The following is a 21,871-nucleotide window of genomic DNA, read 5'->3' on the forward strand; positions in this document are numbered from 1 at the left end:
CGTTAACACCAAAACTATGAAACCGTTTCGTAAATGGTGAAGCTTATGATTTCAAGTTTCACGTCGATTAGCTAAACATGTCGGGTTGGTTTTAACCGTGAAACCCATTGGTTTCAAACCGAATTGAAACCGTTTAAATCGATCCGATTAATCCGTGTAACAATTTACAATTAAATTAAGTGTCCGTCCTGCTTTGGTATGAATTATTGCAATTCAGTTGCAATTTTAGGCTTTAGATCATGAACTTGTAATCCATATATGTTACTATTTGTTATCACATATGGAGTATTTTGGCTGAACCACCTGTCATTTTAATATTTTATGCTGTAGAAAGCTGAATTTGGATGTTGTATGATATTAATTCTATATGTTTGAGAATGATCATGCAAAGAAATAGCACTAGATTATCAAATTAAGACATACCATCGTTAATATAGAATCTCTTATTTGTGGTTGTCAATTATTTTGGATAAGCTTATGATCTTCAGTTTAGAGATGGTTGCAAGTTATAACAAACCGATTGTGAACTATTTTACAAACCGTATGGAATAAATCGAAATCGAAACCGTTTAAAACCGTGAAACCGACACCATTTAGAAACCGTGGAAATCGAAACCGTTTACTAAACGGTCATGGTTTCAGAAAGTGGAACCGTTTAGTAAATGGTGCGGTTATGGTTTTAGTCAAATAAATGTGAACCGAACCGATCCGATCCGCACCATTTAAATCGAAACCGAACCGATTAACACCCTGAACGAGCAGCTCATCCAATTTCTGTATACACTATATAGTGTAGACTCGGTACGTACTATCGGTACTATTGGTATGTCGTATGCACAGACTATTCACTAATTAGTCAAGTCTGTTAGTAGTCGTTACAATATATATATATATATATATATATATATCATACTTTATACTACTATTATATAAGTGTATGTACTCATGCTTCGTGGTTAATCTTTCCCTTGACTATTTTATCTTTCATTCTTACTTAAATTCTCTTTCTCTTTTGTTTTTTGTTTTTTTTTTAATCTCTCAAATTGTTGGTACCCTTTTCTATTTCTTATCTAGATTTTTCTAATTTTTATTGTTTACCTTCAATTTTGATTAGTTGAGAAAATCTTCTATTTCCTTTTCTTTCCTTAACTCTCCCTTGCCCACGATAGGGGTGTCAAAACCTAGCCTGAACCTATAAAATCGACCGATAAAACCCAAACCGAATCAAACCGATCTTTATTGGATTGGTTTTGGACTGAGGTATGTTGGGACCGACTGAAAATTGATCCAAACCGAACCGATCAATAATTAAATTGAAACCAAACCGAATGAAACCGATAAAAAAATAAATGATTATGAGATTATAAATTGGTGAATTGACCATCCATTTTTTACAATATTAGTGAGAAAAAAAAATTTGTAAGGGGAATTGTTATAAATAATTGAATATTAGGTTATGAACAGAGAAATTGATTTCTAAAATGTAATAATGCTTCCATTGACTTCTTTGTTCACTATAGAAAACTAGTTAGATAGTTCAATGAATGATTGGATAATAGGGTTCATTTTGTGATTGCAATATTAGTTATCTTCTTAGAAATTTGTTATCCATTGGTTTCAATATTAGTTATCTTTCCCTTACAATGATAAATCATGATTTGATCATAAATTTAAAGTTTTTTTTTGTCAAATCTTGTCACTATAAGTTATAAATGTAAGATTCATTATGGTTCAAGCCCAATAATGAATCGATCTAAACTGGTATTAACACGATATTGAAAAATCAAAAAAAATCGAAATCAAACCGGATCGAAACCAAAACCAATCAAAATCCAAAGTTCCTTAACGGATTGGTTTTGGTCTCCCTCATTCCTAGACCGAAACAGATTCAATCCAACCAAAACCAAACCGAACTGTTCAATTGACACCCCTAGCCCACGATCTGAATTTTTTGGTGAATAATCATTTTTTGTTAGATTTGGTAAATATTCCATGGTAGAGAATAAGGGCATGGGCATGTGATAATTTTTCGTTAATTGGTAAACTCATATTGTTCTACTTAAATAGTTGATAAAATCTTCTATTTCCTTTTCTTTTATTATAATAAGGGAGTGTGATAGCTTTACTTTATTTGGTAAACCCATATTGTTCTACAAAAAAAAAAGTTATATTCTACCAAAAAAGTACCATATGTCTTCACATTCTCTTTCTTTTTTAATCTTAAATAACTCTAATATGTTGTAGCCTCCATCGTATATCCTTGGTAACTTCTCCCTCTCTCTCTCTCTCTCTAAATATTTTTGGATCACTAGTAATAATGGTTATTCTTATTTACAAGTTTTGTACTCCTCTATCTATCCATCATCAAAGATTTCGTGGTAACCTTTCCATCTAAACAACTTCAATTCACCATTAATGACTGTTGTCTTTTTTATAGGTTTGGCGATTTGCATTCCTCTAACTCAGTCTCTTCTTCTTTCATGCTATCTATTTTTCTTCCCTTTCCATAACAATTTTCTCTCCCTTATTATTGTCACAGAAAAACACAATCCGCTGAGGAAGAGATGGTTATTTTCTATTTTTTGTGTTTGATTTTCCTTTTATAGATGGTTCTCTAATTTGAATCCGCAGTCAAATAAATCAATCGGAGAAATTTTATTCAAGGTTGTAATCTAACTTTACAAAGTTCGTGTTCAAACTAGATCAGCCTTGCTTCATAACCTATAATTTTGTTTTGTTTTTGTTTTTGTTTTTGTTTTTGTTTTTTTCTTCTTCTAATCCTTTGTATTTTAGGCCCTCTTTGTATCATTTTTCTTTTTGATTTTTGTCTACTTAACAAAAAGCATTAATGAAAATCATTTTTTATCAAAACATAAAAGTGATTTGGTAATTACTAAACCAAAATGGTTTTTTGTGAGAAATAAATTCGGTAAATGAGCAAAATGGGTTTTGGAATAAATGAGTGAAGAGATGTCTCCTTCACCCATCTTCCTCATAACTCTCTTTCTCCAATCTCCACTTTCTCTTTTGTAATTTTTCGCAACTTCTTTCCCTTTCATCCTCCCTATCACTTCTCCTCGCCCTTCTTATTCACCCTTCTCATCTCTCTTTTTTTTCTTCAAATGATTTCAGATCTACTCAGATCTGAAAACCGCAAATAGCCCCAGGGGTCTTGTTGCAGCCTGCTGCAGTCAGCCCTCAAGGGCCAACACCCGTGGCTGCTGCGTCCAGTTGGTCACGGCTAGTGGGCAGCTGGTCGGTCCTCTTCTCTTCCACTTGCAGATTTGAATACCTATAGAAAATATCCTTATAAAAAAAAGAAAAAAAGAAAAAAGAAAAAGAAGACTGCAATCGATTGATGGAAGGAGAAAAAAAGAATGAAAGTGGGGATCCACTGCTACTAGACTATCACCGACAATAACTTCCATTGCCGAAAGTGACAGATTTGCAAGGTGGAGAACAAGTTTGCCTACGATTGAGGGTAGGGAAGGAGCATAAATGAGTTTCTACTTGTTTTTCTTAAAATATAATGAAATGACATTTTTATCCTGGATTTTGAGAAGTATAAACACGTGCTTATTAATGTTCAGCGCAAAAACAACTGTAAATGGTTTTCAATGAAAAACCATAAATGGCTTTCAACTTCTTTTTGATTTTTGTGTTTTTTCAATATTTTTTAAATAGAAATAGACTTCATAAATAATACCAGACGCATCCAAAAAACGATTTTTGAAGCAAAAATCAAAAAGAAAAATGATACCTTAAACCCTTGTTTAAATTATTTTTCTTTTCTTTCTAATTTAGATTGAAATAGATTGAGCCTTACAAAAATTTGGATCAGTAAATTTTACAAAAGACAATTTTTAGAATGAATTTAGATTGTTGTAGACATTTAATTTCTCTGCCATCTGACAAATGCTTACATGTGGATTTGCACATGTCTATTTTACTAGTGTGTGTGTGTGTATCTATATATATATATATATATATATATATATTTATATATAGGGGAATTTACTTCACTCCCTTACACTTGGCCTATTTTTACTAAAACTTTCCTACCTTTTACTTTTTTTCTGATATTCCCTTGCTTTTTAATTTTTATATCTCTTTCTTCCCTGCTCTTTTTAAATGCCTAGATTTGCCCTCTTTTTAACGTGTAACCTATTACACATTTTTCTAATACTCCCCTCCTTTTCAATTGTTTTTCTCAATGATTTTCTCTCTTCTCATCTAAATAATGCTTCTCCATGTCCTCCAACAATGTTGCCATCCTTGCTTATGTGGGTTGAAATCGTCTGCAATTCCGATCTCGTACAATTCCGTACAATACCACCTTCAGGTGGTGACACGTGTATTGATACCAATACAATGGTCCAGATCTAGTACAACTAATAAAACATTAAATCAATGAAGAGGCATTTAAATCAAATCTGGACCATTGTATTGGTATCAATACACGTGTCACCACCTGAAGGTGGTATTGCACGGAATTGTACAAGATCGGAATTGCAGACGATTTTTTTCCTGCTTATGTTCGTCCTGACAGAGCCTACTCCCTCCATAGCCAAAGGTATGCATCCCTAATTGTGTTGCTTTCTCCGAAGTTAGATATGAAGTCAAACCTAGTCTACCCACTCAAAAAAACCCTCATTTGTTATTAGAGATAAGAAGGGTAGCAAAATTGAAGCTTGGTTACTTATTTAAGTTTTATACGGTGGAATTAAAACAAAATTGCAGGATGCATGTTCTATGGATACGATGGAGATTGAACAATCTATGTAGCCTCATCAAGTAGTATGCTCTGTCCAAGAACACCAATGAGGCTATACTCATCATCAAAGCCTACTGTACACTCCGAGACAGGGGGCGTTGCCTTGCTGATTAGCTCATTAAGGAGCTCGATGGTAGCGACAGACCCTTTTGATAACGTTTTAATAAATGTGTTTCTGTGTTCAAAAACGACAAAAACGGAACAAAAAAATTTGATAAAGCTGTTTCGTTTAACTTGTTTTCAGAAATAGAAATTGAAATTTCTACCTATTTATGGTTCAAGAAACAACCCAGGCAAAATAAGTAGAAACTTGTTTTTCCGTTTCTGGAAACAACTCGTGGTCATTCTTTCACTGGTTACTATCGACTTCCAGAAACATGACTTATCAAACACCTTCAATTCCGTTTTTGTTTGTAGAAACGAAAATTTATATTTTTGCCTTTTTTGAAACAGAAACGGCAGAAACGTTATCAAATGAACCCTTCGCCTTTGTTGTCTTTGTTGCTCTCTCTCTCTCTCTCTCTCTCTCTCTAAAAATCTCCACTCATTAAATAATAATGGGTGACAAATTACCCATTTGTGTTTATGTAAATACAGAGTTCAAATGGAGGAGTTAAGTTGCACTGAGGGTCATAGGAGATGGCAACATTGTTTACTGCCTTGTCCAGAATGAAATTTGCAAGGAGAAGAGGTCTTCTTCTCAACCAAGAAAGGAATCAAGCTTCTGGTTCTTCCCTTTGTATCTTTCACTTTGTTTCCTTTAAACAAGAAATTGACATTTTTTTTTAATTGACTCCTTGTAAATTTTGTTTTGCTAAAGTAAGTGGTTTGGTTTAAACCATGTTTTGAATTAGTCAATTTGAAAAATGTGTAATAGGTTACATGTGAAAATGATGGGTAATTTGGGTATTTAAAAAGCGCAGGGGAGAAAGAGATAAAAATAAAAAAAATGGAAATATCAGAAAAAAAATAAAAAGTAAGAGAGTTTTAGTAAATATAGACCAAGTGTAAGAGAATGATAGTAAATTTCCCATATATATACATATATCATTGACATTAATTTTGAGATGAGAGAGAGAGAGAGAGAGAGAGAGAGAGAGAGAGAGAAATACATGGAGAAGCATATCTCTGAATCAAGGACGCCAAAGAGTCGTGCATAATGAAAATGGAACAGCGACAACCCAAGAATAGAGAAACATATATAAGATTAGGGAATACAGAATTACAGAACTAATTAAAACAAAACACTGATCAAAACTGAAATGGAAAACGAAAAAACAATTTCTTCATTTAATTCTAATAATTCTATAACACGCGGGCTTTTACGAATAAAATATTCCATCCCATATAATCTATATTACTATTATTAATTAATGGTGTCTTGTAAGTCTCTCTACGCGTTTTCCCTTCATCATTTTATGCATTCTCTGTTCCACTGCTGGTTTGGTATGTCTCAGAAAAATCAAACCCAACCAACCCACCCACTCACCCACCCACCCCAGCTGTAATATTAGAAATACAAACCGTCCGGGAACTTAATTAGGAAAACTCAGTCCAATAATAATAGATGAAAAATTCATCTTCTGTTTTTTCTTCTCCCTCACTTTTTGAATTAAGGAAAACTCAGTCCAATAATAGATGAAAATATCATTTTTTTTTTTTTTTTTTTTTGAATTTGGGTTTTCCGATCTAGTCTTATACTCTTATGTGGTCCACACATGCATTCATACATACGGAAGCATTACGGAATCATCTAAGCTAAGAAGTCGTCATCCCAAAATTGGGAATTGGGAGTTGGGAGTAAAGTTCAAGCCGAAACAAAGGGATCGATCCCTTGACCCTCATCGTTTCCAGTAATCTTCAACTGTACGTCAGAATTAGTATAAAAAAAAAAAAAAAAAAAAAAAAAAAAAGAGAAGAGATCGATCGAAAATTTTCTTATGCTCTTTCTCAGATTTTGAAACCGCGTACAGGGTAGGTAATATTAGAGATACCTTAATTACATTGTTTAGACTGGAATAATCAACACGGGCCTTCAAGAAGAACACTTCCATCATATTTTCCTTTTTTCATGTCTCTCTTTCCATCATGCTTCTCACTTGCCAACCTCACAACTGGATCGATAGTGATCTCGTAATTCCCTTTTAGGCCACCAACCAACTTTGTTGGCCCATCTGATCAATTTTATGACCTATTGTTCTTTCAATTATCTTTATATATTTTTTATTTTTCGAATAAATATATGAAATGACAAGAAGTATTCTTATTTAAAAAAATAATAATAATAACAAATAATTATTGGACACCTTAAAGAATGTCAAACAAAACTATGTATATTGAGCATGATGAGATGTTGGTATGACCAAATTATGTATATGTAAATTCTATTTTCTTTTGTTCAAGAAATTCAAAACAATCCATTTCTACGGTAAAAGTAAAACACATATTTCATTGAAATTTTTTGCTCTCAGAGATTCAATATTTTCTGTCAATTTCAGTTTAGACCATTTTGGCATTCTTCACATTATTTCCATTGATTCTTACAATTTATTTATTTTACGGATAAAAATTCCTTATATGGAAAACCATTCCCACATGGTTAATTTCTATCATGTGACTGACAAGTTGGTAGTTTTACCATTTGATATATAGAGATCCTTTGGATATGTCATACGTCAAATTTTGATAGATCATCTTAATCATATATATATATATATATATTACTTATCAAGGGTTTTCATTTTTCAAACAGTCCCAAACAAATTTTAATTTTTAACCAATATTTCAAGCATTATATTGGCATGTATAGTAGTTGAACTGGTTAAAAATTATTATAATTGGATGATGATATGGACAATTAGTCCAAAGAGTTTTGGGCATGGACAATTAATTCCTCAATAGCAAATTAAGATATTTGTGGGTAGAAATGTGGAATAGGAAATGGATTCCCACCTTATCTCCAAAGGATCTTAAATTAGATGATGATATGGACAAAAAGTCCAAAGAGTTTTGGGCATTGACAATTAATTTCACACGGCAAATTAAGATATTTGTGTGTGGAAATGTGGAATAGGAAATGGTTTCCCACCTTGTCTGCAAAATAAGATATTTGTAGGAGTTAAATTATTTAATTCTGTAATTATATATATATATATATATATAAGAGAGAGAGAGAGAGAGAGAGAGAGAGAGAGAGAGAGAGAGAGAGAGAGAGAGAGAGAGAGAGAGAGAGTGTTATTTCAAGAATAGGTTGGACCACAAATTTAAATGGGGACTATAAAAATTTAGTAATTACCTTATGAAGTATTTTTCTATATGGTGATTTACATCAATCTCTATTGACGTTAGTCCGAATTACATCATCCCCTGAAAATAAAAAAATTACATTTAAAATTACAAAATTGGCACTGTTAGATTAGTGTTAGATTTTAAAATTCAGAAAGACATAATTACTCCTCCTCCTCCTCCTCCTCCTCCTCCTTCTTCTTCTTTTCTTCTTCGTCTTCTTCATGGTTCCAAGCTCTCCACCATTCTCACGGGCATCTTATCAAACGATCAGAACTAACCTTTCAACTCAAAAATCTCTCTCTCATTCAGTTTCTTTCCATCCCTTGGAGTAGGAGGAGAAGAAGAGGTTACTGGACCGAAACCCTCTCTCGTCTTCCTTGAGTTGTCAAAAGGAATCTGAAAAGCCTTTTTCATAGAACTTCCTCTCATAAGACATTACTACTATGAGGTAAAATGGAAAAGAAACTTTCTACCCAAAAAAATAAAAAATAAAAAATAAAAAAAGGGAAGAGAAGCTACTGGCAACTTTTCATTAGACCTTCATGGAACTTACTGTTTGGTACTAGCTTCTATGAAGTTTGTTTTCTAGGAATTTAAACCCCAAAAGCTTGTGATGCGTGAATCATTATGTCTTTGGTGACGATTCGAGGTGTAATTAGCTTCTTCAACTGGCTTCTAAGCATATCCGATCTGCATTAACAAAAACACGTACTGCGGGAAACAGATCGATGATATCCTCTCGAGAATTCAGAGCGCAATGAAAGACAGAGCTTGAAGTGTCCCCCTCTTTCTATCGGAACAACTTGCGCTGCTGCATCATCTTCATCGGCAGAAGAATCCATTCTAGGCGGCGGAGACGGCGGCGGCGATGACAAACCCCTTACCCATGTCCGCTGGAGATTTGCCATTCTGATTCTTGGAGGATGACGATGAACCCTCTCCTCTGTACCAAGATTTGGGGTTGTAGTACTTGTAGTATGACAAGTTAACAGGAAGGTCGCGATAATTGTTCTTGAGAAGATTTGAGTACCCGCAATCCTCAACCCACTTATTGTAAGGGTCCTCCTCCTCCTCTCCCATTTCGATCAATTCAGATGTTTCTTCTTCAGATTTGAAATCCCTACACTAGTCCTTGCCCCCTTTTTTTACGATCTAGGTTGAAGGATGAAGATCATCATCATCATCATCATCAACAACAAAAGAAGAAGGAGAAGAAAAGGAAGAAGAAGAAGAAGAAGAGGGTGGAGGGTAATTATGCCTTTCTGTATCCCAAAAACTAACACTAACGGCGTCAAACTTTATGGGTTTAAATATAATTTTTTTATTTTCAGGAGAATGATGTAATTTGGGCAAACGTTAAGAGGGGGTTGATGTAAATCACCCCTATAATATTTTTATCAAAAATTATCGAAAACACTTAAATATTTCTGTAAATTATACGAAGGCTTGAACATGTCTTAGATTATTGTTATACTATGATAAAAATACCCCTATTATAATTTATTATTATTTTTTCATATGCTCACACACACAAAGGGGAGGCGCAAATAAGGAAACTTATGTTTTGGAATGTTTTATGGGCTCCTGTCTTTAACCTTAAGGCCCGTTATAAATGGTGAATTATGATTAGTAATCAATAAATAAGAAAATATAGGGAAAATGACGGGAATGCTAGCAGGATACCCAGGTATCAAGTATGCTAGCGATTATAGACTATTAGATGAAACATAATCGATCTCATTCGTTTATATCGTTGTCTTACCTAAGTTGCCTTTCGCTTCCTCTTCTTTTCCCTCTCCTTCTCTGTCTCTGACTTCGACTTCGACTTCGACTCCGACTCCCACTCCCATCGGTTCTATCTGAATCCCTCCCGAGACTGGGAAAAGGGACTACAAGCTACAAACAAGATTAATGAGTTGAATCTCTCACTAAGACTAGGAAAAGGGACTATGGGCAAACTATACCCACAACAAGATAGTGAGGGTTTCGAAGAGAACCACATTTGATGTCCAGAACAGAGAACCAAACCAAAGTAAAAGTTGGGATCTTGCGATGGGGCGAAAATCCTTTTTATTAAAAAAAAAAACTAAATCTTTGATTGGTTTTGACAAGATCTGGCCTTGTCGTTAGCGTTTGGCTGCTTCTGAAACCAATTTATGTTGAGCACCTGTAAAAAATCAATTTGTTTTATTTCAATGAGACCTTTAAATTCAAAGGTCTTGGGATGTAGGAGATGGGACAAGATTGAGAGAAGCAGAAGTAGATCTGTAAAACTAGAACAAAACGTGAAGATTCATTATGTTTGAGCACCTGTAAAACGAGAACAAACGAGACGAGATTGAGAGAAGCGGAAGTAGAATTGAGTTGGGACGATGGATAGAGACACAAAGAGAGAGAGATAGATGTGGCAACATTCCGGCTTGGCTACCAAGGGTGGAGATAGAATTAGGGAAGAGATTAGGTGTAACAGCTGTGGATTGAAGCTTTGAACCTTTTCTCTCAATCTAACGGTTCTTTCAACTCTTACAGTTAAAATCTCGCTAGCATACCTGATACTTAGATATCCTGCTAGCATTCCTATCCCTCTCCCAAAAATATAACTCATCATATAAATGAAAAAAAAAAAAGAAGGTAAGAATGAATTCCTACAATAGTTAGAATCTCCAAATCCATAAGCTAAAATTTTTGTACTTGATCAAACATTACATGTGCTCCTTCTCTTCTCTTCTCTTCTTCTCTATATCCTAATGAAGTGAAGATGTATTACATGTATACATAGTAGACTAGTAGAGCATAAAATGGAGTGAACCAGATTCAAGTTTGCTCCCATAAAAAAGAAATCAAATTAACCTCTATATATTGTACTTAGGGGTTTAAGTTGGACTCTATACAATTATCATGGATCCAAACCACGTACGGTGCTAAATAAGGTTGGGACTGGCCTCAATTCTCTGATTCGCACAATCAAATGGAGCTGACCATGCACTGTTGTCTGTTGATGATATCGCTGGAAATGATGGACTTCTCATTTGATATCGTCTCTCCCCCATCCTTCAGGGAACTCCAACTCCAACTCCAACTCCAACACACTCTTGGGATCAAACCACGACTTTGTTCGTCATGTCATTTCCCCGGCGAAATCTGCGTCTCCTTCACCCTTAGAACCTCTTGTCAGCTTTACCGTTTCGATATTGATCCTCAAACAGATTGTATCGATACGTTTACCTATTTCTTTTCTCTTTTCTTTATTATAAAATGTCAGTGTCTATTACAATTTTACATTTGGATCATACATGTGGATCGGGTTGGGAAAGGTTAAGATACCATTCCAATCCGACAAATACTGACCATTCCGTTTCAATTTTTAGAACCATTTTTGCATCCCCACTTTCTCCCTGGCCTCCTCTCTAGGGTTCTAAGTTTTGATATCGGATTGATGGAATCACAATTCACTCTACTATAGAAGGGGAGAGTTCAAGATCAATACCCTGCGGATCCTAATTCAATATTGATATCAGATCAAAATGAAAAATAAGGGTAAAATGATCCAAACCAATACAGGCTGATCTGATTAGGTATTGTGTTATGTGCGGTTATGAGTTGTGTCGTGAGTGGTTATTGTGATTAGTTATTGTAGGTTATTGTGTCATTGTGATAAGTTATTAGGGTTAGTTATTGTGCTTGGGTAGTAGTGGTAAAAGTGGTAGAAGTGTTGTAGTTGTAACTAAAGAAGAGTTTAGACGTTTCCCATCTCATATGTGGCCCTATTTCATAGCTTAATATAATGGAAAGGATAACAACTGCTGTCCCCTACAAATTTTCTGTTGAGAAGAGTGGCTCGGCTACTTCCCAATTAAGCCAATTAAAACCCTAATTTCTCTCCTTCATATAATCCTTGTTTTTCTCAAAATAGCGAAGAGAGGTAAAACCGTGCACGTGCTAGCTTAGTATCAGAGCTTAGGTATGGAGCAACGTATAGAGAAGGTTAAGGAAGATGTGCACTCTCTCTAAGAAGGTCAGCAACAAATCCTTGCTAAACTTGCCAAAGTTATCGAGAGGTTCAACTCCTCACCACCCCCCACGCAACAAGAGGTAGGCGAGAATTCGAGAGCTTCACTCCCTTCGGGTGGCCTATGAATTTCAGACAACATTCCACCACCACGCTCTTCCAACTCCAATCAGTCATTTATGCCCAAATTGGTGAAATTGGACTTCCCGAGATACAATGGGGAGGAAGATACCGCCAGTTGGGTTTGTTGGGCGGAGCAATTCTTTGAATTCCATCAGACACCGGCAAGTTAGCTTCTTTGTTAGTGGATTGAAGGATTTGATCAAGATTGATGTTCTCACGGGTCGCCCCACAACTCTTTCCGTAGCTATTAGATTGGCTCGTTTGTACGAGATGCACGATCATTCACTCAAAAAAGAAAGCATCCCACCTGACATCAAACCAAATAATCAAGGTTCAATTCTTCCCGTTCGTCGACTCACTTCAATGAAGATGCAAGACAGGAGAGTTAAGGGACTTTGTTACAATTGTAATGACCGTTTTGTTCCTGGACATCGATGCAAGAAATTATTCTTGATCGAAGGTTGTTACAAAGAGGAGGCATGGGAAGATATCAGTCTCGAGGACAAGATCAAACTCTAGCGGGAGGAATTTGTTATGTGTGGTTATGAGTTGTGTCGTGAGTGGTTATTGTGATTAGTTATTGTGAACAGGTAGTAGTGGCAAAAGTGGTAGGAGTGTTGTAGTTATAACTAAAGAGGAGTTTAAACAGTTACCATCTCATATGTGGCTCTATTTAATAGCTTAATGGAATGGAAATGATAAGAACTATTGTCCCCTACAAATTCTCTGTTGAGAATAGAAGCTCGGCTACTTCTCAATTAAGCCAATTAAATTCCTATTTTTCCTCCTTCATATTATCCTTTTCTCAAGATAGCGAAGAGAGGTAAAACAGTGCACGTACCATATTGTATATCGAACTCTCTACATTTAAATATCTCTCTCACTTTCTGAAACTGTCCCTTTCCCTATAACAACCAAACAACTTATTAGAGAGCAATTCGTGTTCATTCTTGTCGATTACATCTCATCACCATTTAGATTTCATCTCGACCTTCTACTCCCCACTAAACAAACAGGGCTAATATAATGAGGGAGAGAAAATTCGTCATCAGTGAGCCTATCCATACAATTCCCAATTCACCCTAACCATATGGGCAACCCATGGGTGGATTTGATAATTACTTAATAATTATTAAAGAACTTTTAAAAATTATTTAGGAAAAAAAACACTCCTACATTCTCTATGCCCAACCATAACCCTTGGTTTTACGGGATAAGGGCATCTTTTCATGGTCCCTTATAATTAAGGATTATGTCCAAGCGTGAGAAATGCTAGCATTTTTTCTAAATTTTTTTTTGTCAAAATTAAAATTTTAAAAATAATACCAAAACAATAAAAAGTAATTTTAAAAAATGAAAAAAAAAAAGGGTCAAATTCTAAATGCACCTACATGTGATTTAGATTTAGATAGTACCATTATGTAAAGGATAAAGGGTATATTAGGGGTTGAACTCCTCTGTGGCGCAACAGGGTGTCCAGCGCACAGCCAATGGTCAAAAATGTATTGACACGAAGTTCAAGACGGTCACACGTAGCCCAATGCATTTTTGGGCTTTGGATGCTCGTAGGATGCCATGTTACGCCTTAGAGGATCTAAATCCATATATTAGCAAATGTAAAAAAATGAGAGAGCGGGAGAGAAAGAGAGAGATTTGTTGCGTGTTACAATCTAGAGGGTCTATTAAACTATATTATTTGCTATCTAGAGTCAACATCCTCGGTAGCTGACTAGTTACGTTGTAGTAAGCATCCAACAAATTAGAGTATCTGAGCACACATTTCAAGAGACTCTCAACCATTCGAGTACTCATTACAACATTGCAGCCATTGCAGAGGATGTAGAGGGGGGCATCTATCTTCCCCTTGACCCCAAACTCTTTCTCTTTGATTTAGGTATCAGGGATTCAGTATCGCCCAGATGCCGATATAACGGTGAAATGTTCTAAATACTAATAGGGAAAGGCTGGGCATGCTAGCGCAATACCTAGGAATAAGGTATGCTAGCGTTTATTGATCGTTGGATTTGATAGTTTACATCTAAACCGTTTATAATTATTGTCTTACATAACCTATCCACCATCGGCAGTGTACAATCTCTCTTCTTCTCCCGCTCCTCCCCTCTCCATCTCTGGCTCCACAATCCCTTCTGTCAATTTCCGTCAATCCTCCGCTGTTTTTGTAAATTTTCGTCAATCCTCCACTACTCTTCTCTTCCTTGCACTCTATTTCCTTCCCTGCCTCTAGAGACCCTGCCTGCCGCCTCTGCCCCTTCCATCCTAGATTCAGACGCAGTAAACCCTAACGTGCCTAAAAATAGGTGTTTTCACTGCATTTCTCTCTTGCGGCAGCCGGTATGGCCCTATTGCTGCTGATTGGAATGGCTTCATCTCGTCTCTGATCGTCACCTCCAACTCCATTTCTCTGTCTATCTCTCTCAACTGTTCATTGCAACCTCTGTCTCTCCCTTGCGCACCACTGTATAGCCCCATTGCTATTGGTCAGAACGACTCTGTCTATCTCTCTCAACTATCCATTGCAACTATTGACTCTCCCTTGCACACCATAGCAACCAAACCCCCATTTGTCCTTCCTAATCCATATATTGTTATTGTACAATCTAAACGCATTATTTGAATATGTTGTAACAGTTTTCCCATTTATTGGAAAGATTGACTGATTATTGGATTCTTTGAATCTGTTCTTGACTTTTATAAATTGGAGTTATTTGTTGCAATTTTTTAACTTTCAATGAGAGTGTCCATTGATCTATACAAAAGTTAAAATGTATGTCCTCAATGGAGGCGGGTGGTGACTAAACTCATGAATGGCAAATCCTCACCTTTGAAGAACTGAACGCATTAGAAATCAGAAATTTAATTGGAGAAAACTGAAAGTAAACTGAGAAGCAAAACAAAGTAGAAGAAGATGAAGGAGTATAGTTTGAAACCAAAAATCGGAGCGGGGAGGGAGATCCACCATAGGGCAGGGAGAGGTGGAAAGGAGATTCAGCATCGTCGGTCATCGATCACTTGTCACCGATCAGTTGTAAAGGGTAGCAGGAAGAGGGGAGAGACAATGTGTAGCAAGAGTGGATTGAAAGTTTGTATATCATCTCTCCATTTAACGGTTTAATTTAAGTTGATCAAATCTAACGGTTCTCAACTCACTAGCATACCTGATACCTGGGTATCCTGCTAGTATTCTTATCCCTCTCCCATACTAATATATGGGAAAAAAATAAAAAAAAAAAAAATTCCGTCCGATTGAGTCCGATCTCGAGCGATTCCGAGTTCGTTTGCTTTGAAGTTCGAACCTTTCTCAAGTCTCAACATAGCCGGTTGGTGACGAGACGAAACTCTTACATCCTCTCTTCCTCCATGCTTCATGCTTCATCCCTCTATCTGGTCTCTTCGCTCTTTACACCGTCAATATTAGATTTAGGTTTATTGATATCTCTAATTCCTTCTGCGATTTTCTCTGTCGACGATTGATCGTTTTTTTCCATCATAAGGTATTATAATCATACGATCCTGCATAATTTATTTTTTTTGTATCTCTCTCTCTCTCTCACACATTGTATTGTTTCCTTTTAGGATATAATACTGTCTGTTATTTTCGTGTCGGTCGCTTTGGGATTTTTTCCCGTTCTAATTGGTTGTTTATCCATTTGCCCTCACTCCACCTTCTTATGTGATGGGATAATATCGATTTCAGCTTCGTTTCTGCTTTATTATGTAATTATACTTCTTTAGAGGATTAGAGATATAACCTTTTCTTTTCTTGAGCTTGAATTTTATTCTTCGATTTGATATCTGTTTAGGAGGCCAAGGCATGACGGGGGGCAGATATGGTTGGGAATTGTAAGGCTGTTTAATCTAGACAATATTCTTGCACCTGGACACATGATTTGCAATGCTTGCGTAAGCATATAAATAGAATGGAGATAACATCATTGTTTCTAATATGATCTCTGGAGTAAACAATAGTATGTAATTGACACATCCTGTTATTCATTAGAAAGAAGAATCTGCTCCAGACCTAGCTTTTGGATATGTTTTGATGTTTCATTCTTTGTCTTTAAGCACCATCACTGTTGTTCTATTGACTCTCATCGATGCCTAACCTTGGTTTGTAATCATGGCTTGGTTGACTGATGATGATTATCTTTTACAAGTCTTTACTGAAATTTTATATTCAAGTGAAGGTTGATGAACCTGTTGTTACATAATGAATTGGGTTTCTGTTTTCAGGCTATATGACGAGAAGTGTAACACAGAATGTCGGTGAATGTTCTAGTTCTGCATCTTCAAACTGTCAGCAAAATGTCGCTGATGATAGGATGATTGCTGTTGTACTTTCAGAAGAGTATGCTAAGTTAGATGGTGCAGTTGCTAGACGCCTTACTAACCTCGCACCTATTCCTGTGAGTTAGCTTATCATTCTTGACATGTTGATGTCCAAACCTTTACATTATGGGTTTGGATGTCTCTTTTTTAACTTTTAAGCTACTTTCCCTTTTGATTGTAGTGAAGCTAACAGTGCCACTGTCTCATGAAGTTTTGATTATGGTTAGAAAATATGTTTGAAGTTTTTGTCAGTACGCATCCATATTTTGGATGGAGTTAGAAGGCACTTTTGATTTTCTCTTGGCTCCTATTTATTTTAAATGGCTTCTGGAGATATATACTCTGTGTTGTACCATCATCTGTATTTTCCCCATCCATACTGTGTTCCTTCTTACTATCCTTACCATATTGGCCTCCATAAATTTAATATCCATTCATCCATATTATTCGTTTATAAACACATATTTCAATCTCCTTGTCTGACTTATCACTCATATAGAAAGAAACTGCTTCATTTCAATGATGAAAGTATTCAGGACAAAAAACTGAGTTGGGTTCTTCAAATGAATGAAAAGGTCCTGTATTCTCAAAATTAACTTTCCCCTGGAAAATTGAAATCTTACGGCTAATCATAGATTCAATTTCTTTAATTTTCCAGATCTAGTTGTTCAGTGCTTTCTTCTGCTCTTTTTGGCAATTTTTTTTTTTGGATAAGCATACCCCCGAGGAAAGTTGAACTTGTGACCTCTTAATTGTGAGGTGTTAATTTTTGCCAACTGAGCCACCCCTTTGGGGCTCTTATTGGCAATGTGATGGCCTTGTTCTGCCTCGCATATATATATATATATATATATATATGAATTTTTATCGTGATGATCACATACCAATTGTCAATGCCACATTGGCAACTACTTTTAAAGATTAGCGGTATGTGAATTGCTGAATTGTCTGTGTTTGATTACATTCTGTTACCATTCAGATTTCAGATATACAGTCTTTTGTAACTTTTAAGTTCACATATAATGTGGACTGGATTGGTTTGTGCTCATATGTGGCCATCTTGGAGAAAGACATTGATTTTGGTCATTTTCAATGCTTTTCATCCTTGATTTCTTCTGGATTCAGATTGGTGTTGAGTGATACCTTACTTCTTTTTGACTTTTACTGAAAAAGTAAAAGATAATAAATCAAGTAGGAAATGCTGAACTCAAAGCTCAGTCCTGATAGTAGGGGTTAGTGGTTCTAAGACATACACAAAAGAAAGTACCAAAAGGTATAGTCAAGCTGTTGTGATGATCTTCAGACTAAACTGAGACTTGGTGGTCCTTGTTTAGTCATTGAGAAAAGAATTCCCGGACTTGCACGTCCACTCAGGTGGTCTCTTAAGCAAACAAACAAGAGCATGGATCTTTCTAGTTAGATGAGAAAGGCTTCATGATGTAGATAAATAATCTAAATGAGCTTATTTTTTTTAGAAATAAGCCTTGGGTGGGTTATATATGTGTTGGGCCTTTAGTCCAATGGGTTGACCATCTGATCTTAGTCTATTTGATGTTCCTTTAAATCCGGATTTTAATCTGTGATTCAATGCTGTTTTGGTACTGTTTTGATCATTCAATAATTACAGTATTACATTACTTCATGGGCCACCTTGACCTGAAAAAAAAAAAATTATCCAAACTATTGCTGATTCATTTTCCATCATGAGGCTTATAATGCCTCAATACAGGGGAAGATAAATACCATTAAGGATTAGAGTATCATCCTTAAGATGTTGAACACACCCACAGGACCTGACTCTTGACAAATATTTAGGAAATGGGAAGCACAGTTACTGATACAGTGATACTAGCAAACTTTAAATTATTAAAGTTGGCAGTATGCAACAGGGAAACTAAATAATGAAGTTATCACTAGTACCTGTTGTAGTCATTATGAGATGCAGTTGATTTACTGCACTGCCCCTACATGACCTTCCTGTTTAGCATATGCTCATGCCTTCATTGGTTTTCTTTCTTTCCAATTTGGTATTTGAATGAAATTTCCAAAACTCTTTGAATTTTTTTTGTAATTTTCACTGATTCAGTTTCTATTCTCCAACCAAGAAAGCAACTTCCTTGCATATTTTCTAGCATCTGACTTTCAGAATTTCAGCATGTTCCACGGATAAATTCCTACATTCCAAATGTAAGTGAGGCCAGCTTGGATCACCAAAGGCTGCTTCAGAGGTATGTTTGTTTAATTAGTAGTCAATGAATCTTTTCTGTGAAGTTTCTTGTCACAATAACTTTTAGGAACTAGCGGAACTTTTTTTCCCCCCATCTATTTTTCTTGTGAAATTATGAAGAGTCAAGGAAAAGACAAAGGAAAAGGAAAATGGCAAATCAGTTAGGAAGCTATCAGTTGTCAAATTTGAAAGCTTGTTACAATTTTCAGGAAAAATAGCAAATTAGCAATAACTATAAAAGTATAAAACCCAGTTGCTAAGTCTAAAAGCTTGATTCAATGCTTATGCACCCAAATATGTCTCAATACTTGGCCGTTTCATATTATGTTGAAGTTCTCTGCTTATCACATCTCATGATATGATTTTTTTTTCTTTTCTTTCTTTAATAATGCGAATGGGACGTCTTAAAAAATAAATTTTAATCACACCCGCACACTCAAGAAAGTAAATAAACGCAAAACAAAACTCTTACAATGAAACTCTAAAAAATAAAAGGCCCAACCTATAATATAACTACCCTAAGGTCAATTTCAGCCCATTGGATTGACATAGACACTTTATGAGCCCTTCCAAAGCTTGCGCATGGGCCCCCATACGGGATTAATATCTAATGTAACTGCATCACGACATCAAGGAAAATAAGTAGGGTCCAAACTAATGCTTTACATGGGACATGCTGCTTGCTTGTGCCTATAATTCATAGATGACAGCACTGTAAATGGCGGTAGTGCACCTCCTCTTTTTGTGTTGTGCTTGTGGTAATCCTTATCGATTGTGGAAGGTTCAGTCATGTTTTTTCTTCCTTTGTTCTCTGTAATGGGTCTCATGCTATTATGTTAAGTGATATTTTCTCTTCAAATTCTCTTTTAGGTTGAGTGCTTATGGCTTGTGTGAAGTGAAGGTCTCAGGAGATGGAAATTGTCAGGTCCAAATGCTTACAACTAGAAGACAATTTGTTGCATGCACTGCATTTTCTTAATTTTTGGAGCTTTTGTAGCTTTTGTAGTTTAATGTATTTTAGAACTATTTTTGTTGTTTTCCTTATTTTTCAGTTCCGTGCACTTTCGGATCAAATGTACGAGTCTCCTGACTATCACAAGTATGTTCGGAAAGAGATTGTGAAGCAGGTATATTTTGTTTCTCTCTCGTCTGTCTGATGTCATATTACATGTGAAGTTTTAGGGGATATATGAATATTATATTCCCCTTTGCTTTTTTATGAATGTGCAATGAGACCTATGATCAGCATGTCATATTTTGATTAGCTCAAGTGGATGGCTGTTAGTCTCAAAGTTGAGGTTGTTGATTATATCCCCACTTAAGAAGGCAATGAAAACTCTAATCAAACACAAGGACTGAAACCTTGTCTGAGATTTTATTTGAGCAAGGTGTAAAGTTGCATTCATAAAAACTTAAAACTAGCCAAACTAATAGAAGTAAAGATATCAATTGAAGTAATCATGACCTAAGGAGGTTCACATTATATTAATTCCCAAATTTTGAAAATAATGTCTGATTAGTATGCTGATTCTTGGTTCAATTTGTCTTTAGCCCTCTTTATCACCTAGGCAATAAAGTGGGTGTTTACTAGGTCCCTTGAAGATCGTCTCTTCTGGATATGATTACCATAAACTTGTCTTCACTCCATTTAGCGAAAATTTGGATAAGAGGTTATTTTTTTATTTTGTGAATTCAAGGCTATAGTGGTTCAGAGAGAGACAGACCTATAACTTGTTTTTGGTACTCTTAAGTGACTTGTATAAATCAAGCACCGGGGCCACTCTTTAATTAACAACGGAATCTATAAGGCAGGCTTGTTGACAACATTGCCTTTCCGGTTTTATAGTGAATCTCTAGATTCTGACTTTCAAGCTGAGGATTTTGATGCAATATATGATTCCAAAGGTTCCCAATAAATTATTTTTCCTTTTTCCCTTTTTTTTTCCCCCTGACTCGACTAGGTGAGTTATTTGGGATTACCATTGAAATGGGTGACCTTTCTTTCTCTAATTTTGCGTGGATATTGAGGATGTTGAATTCGATCCGTGTGAAGACTAAAAGGTGATAGGATTAGAAAAAAAATAATAATAAGGATTCTGAGGGAACTCAGGAGTTTTGCCAATCTGTGACATAATTAGGCCATGAGGAAAACCCATTGAGATGGTTTGCCATGTATGATAAACATTGACAAATTTGTTGCTTAGCATGGCTGATGTGGTGCATATTAGAGCAGATGATAGGACACTGGATGGGCAAAAATGGCCTGCATTAAAGTGATGGGAAAAGATATAGGTGCTTATCTGTCGGTAGAAGACATGTCTTATAGAATGAAATGGTATTAAGGAGCTGTGTGGTTAACTCCAAGTAGTTGGATAAGACTTTAGAACTATAGTTTTAACGATAATCCAGTCTGCTCCTAAAACTAGCTCTTCTTTCAAGATATTTGGAATTTCATTGTAATATGGTAAAATTTGGGCTGGAAATTCGCGGTAGAAGACATGTCTTATAGAATGAAATGGTATTAAGGATCTGTGTGGTTAACTCCAAGTAGTTGGATAAGACTTTAGAACTATAGTTGTAACAATAATCCAGTCTGCTCCTAAAACTAGCTCTTCTTTCAAGATGTTTGGAATTTCATTGTAATATGGTAAAATTTGGGCTGGAAATTCGCTTTTGAAGAGGCGGTGGATTCCATAATATCTTCAAGAAAATTTCTAAGAATACAGAATTTTGGTGATATATTGGCTTACATGATTTTGGTGAAGTTTTGGTGACATGTGGACTCATGTTCACAAATTATGATTGAAATTTATAAATTATTCTCTTAAGAGAATTTGAAAATATAACCAAAGAGAGGATTCTCTTATCATGATATTTCAGTTAAATTGTGATGAATAGGAGCTAAGCTTTAGATTGAATCATTTTCTAGAATAATAATAAATAAAAAATAGAAGCTGGAGTTTAGATTATTAACTTATTTGCAGATACTCATGATGAAGTTTATTGTATTACAAATATTAAAAAAAATAATTGTGATTAGCATTTCAAAATTTCGGGTAATTTGGTAAAACATATAAATAACTGAAAAAAAAAAAAAAAAAAA

The 21,871-nt window shown here is 35.5% G+C and overlaps 1 protein-coding gene across 2 annotated transcripts in view; it reads left to right on the forward strand.

The window, feature by feature from the left end:
• The first annotated feature begins 15,476 nt into the window (after positions 1-15,476).
• The window catches only part of LOC122077568 (OVARIAN TUMOR DOMAIN-containing deubiquitinating enzyme 12), an 11,751-nt gene continuing 5,356 nt past the window's right edge, over positions 15,477-21,871 (forward strand). Inside the window, exons 1-5 of one of the 2 annotated variants that reach the window (XM_042643536.1) lie at positions 15,477-15,706; positions 16,446-16,618; positions 18,696-18,769; positions 19,639-19,693; positions 19,821-19,895. In XM_042643536.1, the coding sequence (XP_042499470.1) occupies positions 16,451-16,618; positions 18,696-18,769; positions 19,639-19,693; positions 19,821-19,895 (372 nt within the window). In that variant the 5' untranslated portion in view covers positions 15,477-15,706; positions 16,446-16,450. Of the gene's footprint in view, positions 15,707-15,908; positions 15,930-16,445; positions 16,619-18,695; positions 18,770-19,638; positions 19,694-19,820; positions 19,896-21,871 lie in introns of those variants that run through there. The other variant, XM_042643537.1, reaches the window with a different exon arrangement.

The sequence above is a fragment of the Macadamia integrifolia genome, chromosome 4, assembly GCF_013358625.1.
Source record: "Macadamia integrifolia cultivar HAES 741 chromosome 4, SCU_Mint_v3, whole genome shotgun sequence".
NCBI classification, from domain to species: domain Eukaryota; kingdom Viridiplantae; phylum Streptophyta; class Magnoliopsida; order Proteales; family Proteaceae; genus Macadamia; species Macadamia integrifolia.